The 12,562-nt window shown below is 48.3% G+C and overlaps 1 protein-coding gene across 1 annotated transcript in view; it reads left to right on the top strand.

The window, feature by feature from the left end:
• Window positions 1-12,562, top strand: part of CACHD1 (cache domain containing 1) — an 88,246-nt gene that overhangs the window by 53,584 nt on the left and 22,100 nt on the right. The window contains exons 5-7 of the mRNA XM_069981378.1: window positions 6,545-6,671; window positions 9,940-10,084; window positions 12,203-12,419. Of these exons, the coding sequence (XP_069837479.1) occupies window positions 6,545-6,671; window positions 9,940-10,084; window positions 12,203-12,419 (489 nt within the window). The remainder of the gene's footprint in view (window positions 1-6,544; window positions 6,672-9,939; window positions 10,085-12,202; window positions 12,420-12,562) is intronic.

Raw genomic sequence — 12,562 nt, forward strand, 5'->3', positions numbered from 1 at the left:
GCTTCCTCCTCGGTGGACGGCTGACATATACACTTTAAGTTCATCTACTCTAAGCCATTACAAGCCGCATATTTACAAGGCCGAGGAGCCGCGCTCCAGACACTTAGAGACTGTTTATAATATAACTGCAAGATCCAAAGTTCACGACTTCAATCTGTCTTTTAGTCTGATAGAAAGTGGTCTCATCTTGGCTGTAAACACTTCACCGCTATAAATAAATGTGACAGATGATGTTTACAGAGCAACTTTCATAAAGAGAAGTCAGATTAACAGTATATATCTCTGTAGGTCAAACACAGGCGAGCGGCTGACAGATGAGAATGTTACAGCCTATAATCACCTCCGAGCACTGTATTATAGTTTACATATCGAAGCAATATATGTAAAATGTTGAGTCACTGTGTATATACATGACGTTTCTTATCTCCTATACTGATCCTGAGTTACATCCTGTATTAGACTCCAGAGCTGCACTCTCTATTCTGCTGGTGGGGTCACTGTGTACATACATTACATTACTTATCCTGTACTGATCCTGAGTTACATCCTGTATTATACTCCAGAGCTGCATTCACCATTCTGCTGGTGATGTCACTGTGTACATACATTACATTACTTATTTTGTACTGATCCTGAGTTATATTCTGTATTATACTCCAGAGCTGCATTCACTATTCTGCTGGTGGGGTCACTGTGTACATACATTACATTACTTATCCTGTACTGATCCTGAGTTACATCCTGTATTATACTCCAGAGCTGCATTCACCATTCTGCTGGTGATGTCACTGTGTACATACATTACATTACTTATTTTGTACTGATCCTGAGTTACATCCTGTATTATACTCCAGAGCTGCATTCACTATTCTGCTGGTGGGGTCACTGTGTACATACATTAGTATTTGGATCTGCCACTCTGATACAGTAAAGTTTCCTTGATTCTTTATAAAGTAAGGGTTGACCTATTATGACAGTGTCTCCTGTCCTCCTCAGGAGCAGCCTCCAGTCTCCTCTGTTTCTCAGCCTCTCTCTGTCTCGGCCAGGGGATGTCTCACTTGAAGCTTTGCCATAAATCAAATTTACAATCACCTTGTTGTGGTTTAGTGTTTCTCCTTTCATCTCCCGGACCCGGATATGTAGACGCTTAGCTCGGAATCCTGCACATAGGTGTTGTCTTCTGAATGGAGATGCAGCTTTTGTTTGGTAGATCTGCAAATTGCAGCCTGGGCCCAGCTATTTATAGAGCCCACTCCCAAAATGAGTTGAAGGGAAAAGAACAGTTCTTAACAAACTAAAAACTTCAAATGCTGACAAAGGAAGACGGATAGAGGAGCAAAACAATGCAAATCAGAGGAGCTGCCTGACCAATGTAGAAATGCCATTAAAGACACCCTTAAGGCAATGTTCCCTATTCTGTGGGTCTCCAGCTGTTGCAATACTACACTTCCCATCATGCTTTGACTACTGGAAAATCACCGGTTTGGCAATGCTGGTTACCCCTATGTTCATGTCACTAGAGTTCCTTTCATCCAGATCTTCCTGATTCATGAATAGAATGCCAGTGCTGCGGTAGATGCTGACGCTTATCGCCTAAGGGTATGTGCACACTTAGGAAATGTGACGGAAAATCTGTCGCGGAAACGCCCACTCGCGTCTCCACCCGTGTCATAGACTCCATTCTAAGCACAGGCGGATTCCGTCTTCCGTCCAAAGAATGAACATGTTCATTCTTTAGACAGACGACGGAATCTGCCTGTGCGAATCTTCCCGTGCGATTCCGCAACAGATTTTCCGTCACATTTCCGAAGTGTGCACATACCCTAAGAGAGTAGGGGAGCAACTGTGTACAGGAGCACATTCAGGGTCTCTAAAACACATACTAGCATCTGTTACCTGTGTAGTAGAGTGTAAATTACTATTACTTGATTTTTGGTTGTGTTCCACCCCTATTCTTATTTGCCTAATGTATCTAAATTGCTTATTATATAGTGGCATAAAATTGGGAACAGGTGGAGACAGAGTGACTGCAGGATCAGACTACACAGGGCCTGTTTGTAGTCTGTCGCTATGGAAGCACGCAGGTCTTCACACTAGTATACCCAAAATGGTAGGATAACTTCAATTAAAACCTGTTGCAGATTTAGACACATGAGGACAATAAAAAAAAAATTGCTTGTGAAGGTTTATATAAGCCTGGAAGACTGAAGAGATAACATGTCCTACTCCTAATAATGGGAAACCCCTGTTTTAAATTCCAGACTGGTTTAAAGAATACTAAGCATAGAAATAAAGAAAAGGGGGGAGAGCTTCTGCTTCAGCCGGGTGCCTGACAGATAGAAACAAGTCTGAGGTGAGGTTTGTGGGGGGGGAAGAATGACTGATCTCCTGAGACATGTGGAAGAACTCGATTACTGTTTTATGGCAGTAAGAGACACAATGGGATCATATTAGAGGAGCATATTATGGGAGGGATTGTAGGGATTCACCGCGCGGTTTATTAGCCGGCTTTTACTATCGCTCTGTGTTTTTTCCAGAAGACACTTAATATTTCCCCTCATTGGTGTTATCCTCGGTGTCATGGTAAAGGCGTCTCGGGATATCGGGTTTTAGTGTTGCTTGTCCTATTAAACAGGTTTATGAGCTGTTCCCAGGCAGAGGATCATATGACGATACAAGCCCGGCCTTGTGTCTGCCCGTGGTCTCTGTCAGGGGATCTATATGGGCGTCAGCGAGGCCTTCCCTCTTTTTATGGAGGTGCTTGTTCTAGATACTTTGGCGCTAAGTGACGCTCCCCTCCTCTGGAATTATCCATTTGCTACGTTTCATGCGGATGGTCAGAGGCGGCGAGCGATATCCTCTTCACATTCTCTGCTCCACTTCCATAAACACACTTCTGTTTCATAAGTGGAAGCCATAAAGTGCACCTGCTGCAAAGTGGATTCATCCGGGTTATGTGACAGCGCTCATCATGAAATTGGCACCATCTTCCAGTAAAATTCTTATTTCTTTGGTCTATTTAAGGGGACTACTGGTTTTCATTAAGGAGAGTTCTTGATGGGAATAAATATGCAAATAAGCTCTTCAAATCTAAGAAAACTCACTAGTGCCACCTCTAGGTAAGCTACCCTGTAAGTCAATGGCTCATAAAATCTGTAGACAGCTGTTTTGGGGGACTTGCCTCTCATCGGAACATAGCAGGCTGGGGAGATAACCTTACTGCTGTTCTCAGGGTGCCCCCTTTTTTTTTTTTTTGTAATGATCCAATTGGTTTATGGAGTCATACGGGCAGTGTTCCCTGGGGGAAAGTATGCAAATTAGTGTAAAAAACTCCCTCTAGCACCACCTATAGGTAACATGAAACATGACTAGAGATGATATCGGCCAAACCTTAGATACCTGTATAGATAGCATTATTATTATTATTATTATTATTATTATTATTATTATTATTATTATTATTATTATTATTATTATTATTATTAATGTGTTTTTTTTGGGGGGGGGGGCTCTTTCAACTGAAGCTTATTATTATATATTTTACTGTTAATTTTTTAAAGAATTTTTTGAGTTTGTGGGTTTGCAGTGTCAGTTGTTTTGCAGAGACTCCATATACTTAGTATTTTGCCTGTACATATAACAGGAAGAGGGAGGAAGGAAACGTGGAAATGAAACGTTCTGCATCGAGGGGCTGATGGAGTGGGAGTGCGTGGCGGCCAGATGGGTTGTGTATTATTCTGATTGAAGTCTGAGACAATGCGTGCCGGTGCTGAACAATCGCTGGTCCTGGTGTTTGTTTTCACAGTTGATATTGCGGTGTTATTTCATGACGGGGGCATATTAGCTTTTTGCTATGTTAACATTCCTGAGGGTAATGATACTAAAACAGGGAGAGGGTTATAGTTTAGGGACCAGGATTGATTAGTCTCCAGGTCCATCGCTGGACCCTGTGCAGACAATATATGGAGGTTGTGGAGGGGGACCCTGTTTGCTAGAATTTTTATGCAACCTTTTGCTGATATACTATTACACTGGGAGATGCGAGTGTGATGGCCGATGATTGCATTGATAGGAAATGTGGTGGCCTCTTGCTGAGTGCCCAGATGGATGCAGTGGCCTCTCACTGAGTTGCCGGATGCAATGCGGTGGCTGATCACTGCAAGGCCTGACGGAATGCGGCAGCTGCTCGCTGCGGGGCCGGACATAATGCGGTGGCTGCTCACTGCAGGGCCGGACGGAATGCGCTGGCTGCTCGCTGCAGGGCTGGACGGAATGCGGCGGCCTCTTTCCGAGTGCCCGGACGGAATGCGGCGGCCTCTTTCCGAGTGCCCGGACGGAATGCGGCGGCCTCTTTCCGAGTGCCCGGACGGAATGCGGCGGCCTCTTTCCGAGTGCCCGGACGGAATGCGGCGGCCTCTTTCCGAGTGCCCGGACGGAATGCGGCGGCCTCTTTCCGAGTGCCCGGACGGAATGCGGCGGCCTCTTTCCGAGTGCCCGGACGGAATGCGGCGGCCTCTTTCCGAGTGCCCGGACGGAATGCGGCGGCCTCTTTCCGAGTGCCCGGACGGAATGCGGCGGCCTCTTTCCGAGTGCCCGGACGGAATGCGGCGGCCTCTTTCCGAGTGCCCGGACGGAATGCGGCGGCCTCTTTCCGAGTGCCCGGACGGAATGCGGCGGCCTCTTTCCGAGTGCCCGGACGGAATGCGGCGGCCTCTTTCCGAGTGCCCGGACGGAATGCGGCGGCCTCTTTCCGAGTGCCCGGACGGAATGCGGCGGCCTCTTTCCGAGTGCCCGGACGGAATGCGGCGGCCTCTTTCCGAGTGCCCGGACGGAATGCGGCGGCCTCTTTCCGAGTGCCCGGACGGAATGCGGCGGCCTCTTTCCGAGTGCCCGGACGGAATGCGGCGGCCTCTTTCCGAGTGCCCGGACGGAATGCGGCGGCCTCTTTCCGAGTGCCCGGACGGAATGCGGCGGCCTCTTTCCGAGTGCCCGGACGGAATGCGGCGGCCTCTTTCCGAGTGCCCGGACGGAATGCGGCGGCCTCTTTCCGAGTGCCCGGACGGAATGCGGCGGCCTCTTTCCGAGTGCCCGGACGGAATGCGGCGGCCTCTTTCCGAGTGCCCGGACGGAATGCGGCGGCCTCTTTCCGAGTGCCCGGACGGAATGCGGCGGCCTCTTTCCGAGTGCCCGGACGGAATGCGGCGGCCTCTTTCCGAGTGCCCGGACGGAATGCGGCGGCCCTCTTTCCGAGTGCCCGGACGGAATGCGGCGGCCTCTTTCCGAGTGCCCGGACGGAATGCGGCGGCCTCTTTCCGAGTGCCCGGACGGAATGCGGCGGCCTCTTTCCGAGTGCCCGGACGGAATGCGGCGGCCTCTTTCCGAGTGCCCGGACGGAATGCGGCGGCCTCTTTCCGAGTGCCCGGACGGAATGCGGCGGCCTCTTTCCGAGTGCCCGGACGGAATGCGGCGGCCTCTTTCCGAGTGCCCGGACGGAATGCGGCGGCCTCTTTCCGAGTGCCCGGACGGAATGCGGCGGCCTCTTTCCGAGTGCCCGGACGGAATGCGGCGGCCTCTTTCCGAGTGCCCGGACGGAATGCGGCGGCCTCTTTCCGAGTGCCCGGACGGAATGCGGCGGCCTCTTTCCGAGTGCCCGGACGGAATGCGGCGGCCTCTTTCCGAGTGCCCGGACGGAATGCGGCGGCCTCTTTCCGAGTGCCCGGACGGAATGCGGCGGCCTCTTTCCGAGTGCCCGGACGGAATGCGGCGGCCTCTTTCCGAGTGCCCGGACGGAATGCGGCGGCCTCTTTCCGAGTGCCCGGACGGAATGCGGCGGCCTCTTTCCGAGTGCCCGGACGGAATGCGGCGGCCTCTTTCCGAGTGCCCGGACGGAATGCGGCGGCCTCTTTCCGAGTGCCCGGACGGAATGCGGCGGCCTCTTTCCGAGTGCCCGGACGGAATGCGGCGGCCTCTTTCCGAGTGCCCGGACGGAATGCGGCGGCCTCTTTCCGAGTGCCCGGACGGAATGCGGCGGCCTCTTTCCGAGTGCCCGGACGGAATGCGGCGGCCTCTAGTGCATTACCCACGTGGATCATGGCCACCTAAGTACTTAGGGGTCAATACACCTATCCAGCTGTGAGACCTCATCCCAGGCATCGTGTCCACACCACCATCATGACATGAGTTGCCCTCTGCCACTTATATCTCTGCCAATAAATTGTTGGACTGACAGGTTAAACACTGCTCCTCTGAAATACTTTGTGCTGCTGTGAACGCTGCTACCTGGAGCATTTTCCTTTTACACTGTTTCTTTTTGTCAAGTTGCTAAAAACGTCTTGTAAACTTTCCCTTAGTTATGGGTGTCCTGGAAAAGCTGAACGATGCTGAGTTCTGACATTGGTTGTCACCCCACTTTCCTGGACTCCTGAAGGGGATGCATTTTCTGCTGTATAGAGTTATATGGTATAAATGTACATTGCTTCGGATTATGTGTCTTGTTTTCCCGCCTTATAATTGACTCGTATTTTTACCTCTGCTTCTATTTCAGTTCTCGCCGACAACCTGAAATCTAACCCTGGCATTAAGTGGCAGTATTTTAGCTCCGAAGAAGGAATTTTTACAGTTTTTCCGGCGCACAAGTTCCGATGCAAAGGCAATTACGAGCACCGCAGCAGGTGGGGAATTCACAGATTATCCTCTTCACCAGGAACCCCTCTGCATTTAGCTTTATGACATAAGGAAACATTTTTTATATACTTTATATGACCACTGCTTACACTCTGTGTCTACACTGGTGCAGGGATCGATCGTGTATCAGAGCAGTAACTTACAATGAGATCTAAAGTTAGATTGTTAATAGTGGGTATTAATTCCATTCACAGACAGCAATCAGAGTTGTTGAAAATGAAGGAACTGAGGATTTGCGTGGACTTTGCCTTATGTAAAGCATTCAAGTCCTTGGAGAGACTTCCCAGCTGGTGCTTGAAGCCTTATAGGCCATGCATTGCTCCCTGGGAAGAAATCATACAAAGTAGCTCTCCTCTATAAGGGAAAGAGCTGACTGTGTAGTGCCACCTAGTGTTATAGTGCTGTCAGTGAAGTGTCCACATATGGGGGAAGGGCATGTCTTGCACGTAGAGGGGCCCCTAGTTTTGAGAAGTGTTGGTGCACTCCGTTCCTAGATGAGACCTGAGAGTGCAATGCATCACCCTGCGGCCTCCATACTGCAGATCATCTGACAGTCTGTTTATATAACCAAGCATCTGAGATTAGTCTTAAGCACATTCCTCTTCTTCCCCCTTCTCCAGTCCCTGTCAGAGACCCCTCATCGCCACTATGCACTATGCTGTTGTAGACCGGGCCCGAGTGCAGCCTGAGCAGTTTACACAAAGAGCAACGGAGCCAGGGAATCATTACGGCCTAAAATCTGTGACACGCCCCCCCCCCCCCCCCCCCCCCCCCCCCAAAACCCAGAGAATTCCCAGCTCTGCTTAACTAAACACAGCATTGTCCAAGAGGCTTATAGAGCGATCATTGAAACGGTTTGGCAGAAACACCCCAGATGCAAGTGGCCAAGGACTTGATGAAGACGTCTCGCTGCTGTACCTCGGCCACTGAGGTTTAAGAAAATGACCAGGTTGCTTCTTGGGTGCAGGCGGGAGAGGATCAGGGTTTCCAAAGTGAAATGGATCCACTGGCTCCTGCTGATAAGCTATTGGCTGGGATTCATGAGTAAATCAGGTCCCGTCCTATTCTCTCCCACTTCCACTCGTACAGTGCTGCTAATGAAATGTGGCGTTCACAGCATTGTACAGTGCAGTCTCTGCCTGTTAGATGGATTCCTCCTAGACCTTCGAATAATTTACTGTAATCTGTGGGAAAACCTGACAGTAAGGGTACTATTACACCAACAGATCTGACGACAGATTATCTGCCAAAGATTTGAAGCCAAACCCAGGAGTGGATTTGAAAAGAGGAGAAATCCAGTCTTTCCTTTATGACCTGTTCTCTGATTTATAGTCTGTTCCTGGGTTTGGCTTCAAATCTTTGGCAGATAATCTGTCGTCAGATCTGTTGGTGTAATAGTACCCTAAGTGTGCAGCTCTGCTGCAGCACCCCCGCAGGGGATATCAAGCATTGCACTTTCCCACCAATGAGATGTCTGTGTGATACAGATCAGGTCCTGCAGATCGAGAGATGAGAGATGAGGAACCTAAACACAGGACCCCCCTTCTATTCACTATTTGCATGTATCTGGTTTCATAACTGGGAAATTGGGGTCCTATTCCACGGGCCGTTGGGGGCCTGATCAATAATGTAAATGAGCGCTGATCTGCTAGATCGGCACTCGTTTACTGGGCATATTACACATCCCGATAATCGTTTAGCGAGGGCTGCAGGGATATCGTTACCGATGTCCTTGCAGCCCTTGTTAAACACCATACGTTACCTAAGCATGTTGCAGGTCTTCTCCTGCGCTCCTTCTTCCTCCCGGTCCCCCGCGCAGCAGCAGCTTCGGTGCCGCCTGTCTTAGCTGACACACAGCTCAGCCAATCACTGGCCGTGGCGGACCTGGCCAGTGATTGGCTGAGCCGTCTGTCAGCAAAGACAGACCGCACCATAGAAATTTGTTAGCGGGATCCACTAGTAATTTAATTATTGGCTCAATCCTCAGATGTCTCCTGCCAGGAAAAAACTAATCGAATAGAGTGAAGATTAAAGGGATTATCCAGGATTAGAGAGAGAGAGAAAAAAAAAGCTACTTTATTGCAAAAAAAAGCGCCACCCCTATCCTCTGGTTGTGTGGGGTATTACAATTCATCTTTGTTCACTTTAATAAAACCGTGCTGCAATGCCATGCCTAAACTGAGGACAAGAGCAGTGCTTTTACTGGAAGAATGAGGTTTTGTTTTACTAAACCTGGATAACCCTTTTAAAGGGCTAATTCACCAAAAACATTTATTTCAAATAAACTGGTGCTAGAAAGTGTCAGATATTAATAATTTACTTCTATTAAAAATCTCCAGTACTCAAGAGCTGCTGTATATCCTGCAGGAAGTGCTGTATTCTTTCCTGTCTGGAGAGCAGTAGAGGTTTCTATGGGGATTTGCTACTGCTCTGGACAATTCCTGACATGGACAGAGGTGTCAGCAGAGAGCACTGTGTCAGAGTGGAAAGAATACACCACTTTCTGCAGGACATACAGCAGATGATAAGTACTAGAATACTTTAAATTGTTTAATAGAAATAAATTACAAATCTCTGGCACTTTCTGACACCACTTGATTTAAAATGAAAAAAACTATTTGGTGAACAACCCCTTTAACCTTTCCTCTTTTTTTCCACCTGAGAGAGGCAGCAACCTGAAAAGTCCTTGTGCCACCTAAGTTTACTGCTGGACCTTCCCCTTGCTCCTATAGGGCCTGATCACACTACAGAATCCGCACGGATAATCTCCAGCAGTTTCTGTTCACGCTCCCGGTTGAATAACTGGCCGTCCCATAGGCTCTATACTATAGTCAGGCGGATTCTGCCATCCGCCCAAAGAATTGACATGTCAATTCTTTTTTGGGCACACAGCGGTATCTGCCTGAATAGAATGGAGCCATAGTCCTTAGTGTGAACGCACCCATAGTCTTTAGGCCACCCACTGACTGTTTCCAGGTGCCATCTATCTCCAAGTGCTATGCTGAGATGACACTTTATTAGATAAGAGCCTTGTTTTCATGTCATCTTTAGGCTATGTTTTCACCATGGGATGTTAGCAGGAAACGGCGGCTGTCTGTGAATATTGATGGCCGCAAATATTGGTTATGATTTGTTATTAGCGTCCCTCATTATCAGTAGATAACCGCCTTCGTTATAGGATGACGCATTCCCGTAGTGGGAATGTAGCCCTAAAATGTAAAGTTTTTTAAGAAAAATGCAATCTTTTTATTTCAGACCCATCTATGTGTCCACGGTGAGGCCGCAGTCAAAGCACATTGTCGTCATCATGGACCACGGGGCGTCGATCACGGAGACACAGCTGCAGATTTCCAAGGACGCTGCACAAGTTATCCTGAACTCAATAGACGAACATGATAAGGTGACTGATACTGAACGTTGCTTGTCTTCCAGGAAGGCTTCATCTACAGGGAAAAGATCTACAATTCCAATATAATGTGGGGACGATTTATCTAAACATGGTGTAAAGTAGAATTGGCTCAGTTGCCCCTAGCAACCAATCAGATTCCACCTTTCATTTTCAAAAGGATCTGCGATGAATGAAAAGTAGAATCTGATTGGTTGCTAGGGGCGACTGAGCCAGTTCTACTTTACACCAGTTTGATAAATCTCCCCCTGTGTGTGTACTGTCTCACCACATTCTTGATCCCTGGTTTCTGTCCGTGAATAGAAACGTTCTGGCTTACAGTAGAGATCTCTGATACTGTACCAGACAATAGACTTGTGGACAGGTTTAAAGCTGCAAATATATTCCTGTTCACTGACAGCAAGCGAAGATATCGAAAGCAACTTTCTTAACTAAGTCAGCCATGTAAGACTGACTTGGAGGGAAATTCACTGTTTGATTGATAGGAGTTGTGTAGATCCCAAGTCTGCTGCCACCTTGATGGACTACGACAGGGATGGGGCTCTTTAGCTGCTACAAAACTACAATTCCCATCATGTCTGAATAGCTAAAGCTTTGGCTGCCCAGGCATGATGGGAATTGTAGTTTTGTAACACCCCATCCCTTGACTAGGGGGAGTGGTGTATAGCCCTAAAGTGTAGGGTCCTCTCATACTTTTTTAAGCACCAGGCAACAACCCAGCTCATACATAGGGACATAGACAAGTCACCATAGGATTTGGAAAGGGGTAGCCATTTGTCTCTGTCCCCTGCGGGATCCTCCGACTTTTTAGGTGGACCTGGCAGGGGACATTTTAGGTGGGTTTGCAGTTGGCATTGACATGGGTGAAATGATGCATCAAGGTGAACAGTTATGTGACCTGATCTCTGTTGGTCCATATTTTATAACACTGTTTGCAACCTGTGGCTCTTAAAGTGAATGTACCACTTTGATTAGTGAAAACAATGTGTAAAGTGAAACTGGCCCAGTTGCCCCTAGCAACCAATCAGATTCCACCTTTCATTTTCCAAAGAGTCTGTGAGGAATGAAAGGTGGAATCTGATTGGTTGCTAGGGGCAACTGAGCCAGTTTCACTTTACACCATGTTTGATAAATCTCACCCAATGTTTTCATACTACCTCGTTGGCGTTGGTGCGTACATCCTATTGGCGCACCCCATTTTTTAAACCATTGTCTGGCTCCTGACATCTGGGCCAGTTACTGATATGCAATTTGGGCAGCTCTATGCACTTGAGGCAGCCCTGACATCCGCATTGTATTAATATCTGCTCCCCTATCGGGATATCGGTACACTGGGGGTGCCAGGCCTGCCTCAAGTGCATAGAGCTGCCCGATTTGCATATCAGAAACAAGGTAAGGTAGCAGAATTTTTTTTTCAACTAATCTAAGTGGAACATTCACTTGAAGCAGGACTACAACTCCTAACTGCCAAAGTGTAGGGCTCTATGGTGGGTTTCACTATGACACCCATTGTAGGGTAAAGAAAGCTGTACCGTGCTGCCGTATTGCAGCTAATAAAAAGTGAATGGGGTCTTGTTGCAACCATGACCAGACGCTTAGGATGGATATCTGGCTACTGTTGGTTCGCAGTCTCTGACGCTTGCACGTCGCAACGTGGTCCTATTACCTGTGATGTAGCACAACATGGTGATCTATGGTACAAGCAAAAAATAAATCGAAAAATAATCCTCATCGTAAGTGGTCGCCATCTCCTGTAACTTAGGTTGCAGGAACCTCTGTGTGGACATGATGCTGGATCTGGAGAGTAAAGAGATAGGAAACACGTTTTACACATTTTGGGATCACAGTCAAGGAAAATACTTGCCAAATAAAAAGCAAGTAAAATGTTTAGAGATGATTTCAGTCCTTGGCAGCGGAGCAGAGCGAGCCGCGCACATCTGCAATCTCCATAGGTCCTAGGAATAATCCGCCTAGTCTCTGGGAATATTCCTCAGGACATTGGGTGTGAAGAGGAATAACAATGTAGACAAATGTTTTTACAAGGTCGGCTGTCCGGCCGCAAGAGCTTTGTATCCTCATCTGCTGGAGACGCCGGGTTCTTCTCTCTTCCAGATCTCTGTCCTGACCGTGGCCGACGCGGTGAGAACCTGCTCTCTGGACCAGTGTTATAAGACGTTTCTGTCCCCGGCCACCAGCGAGACCAAGAGGGAGATGGCCAGCTTCGTGGGCGGCATCAAGTCCTCGGACAGCCCCACGCAGCACGCTATCGGCTTTCAGAAGGCGTTTCAGCTGATACGCAATACAAACAACGGCACCCGCATTCAACCAAGTAAGAATCGCTCATACCTTTTGTACAGATTGTACAGGGAAATAAATGACTACTTCCATACACAGTGCCACACCTATCCTTTGGTCATGTTTGGTACTGCAGCTGAGTTTTGTTGAAGTAACATGAGTCAAGATCCAGTACCA

Source organism: Dendropsophus ebraccatus, chromosome 8 (genome assembly GCF_027789765.1).
Source record: "Dendropsophus ebraccatus isolate aDenEbr1 chromosome 8, aDenEbr1.pat, whole genome shotgun sequence".
Lineage (NCBI taxonomy): Eukaryota > Metazoa > Chordata > Amphibia > Anura > Hylidae > Dendropsophus > Dendropsophus ebraccatus.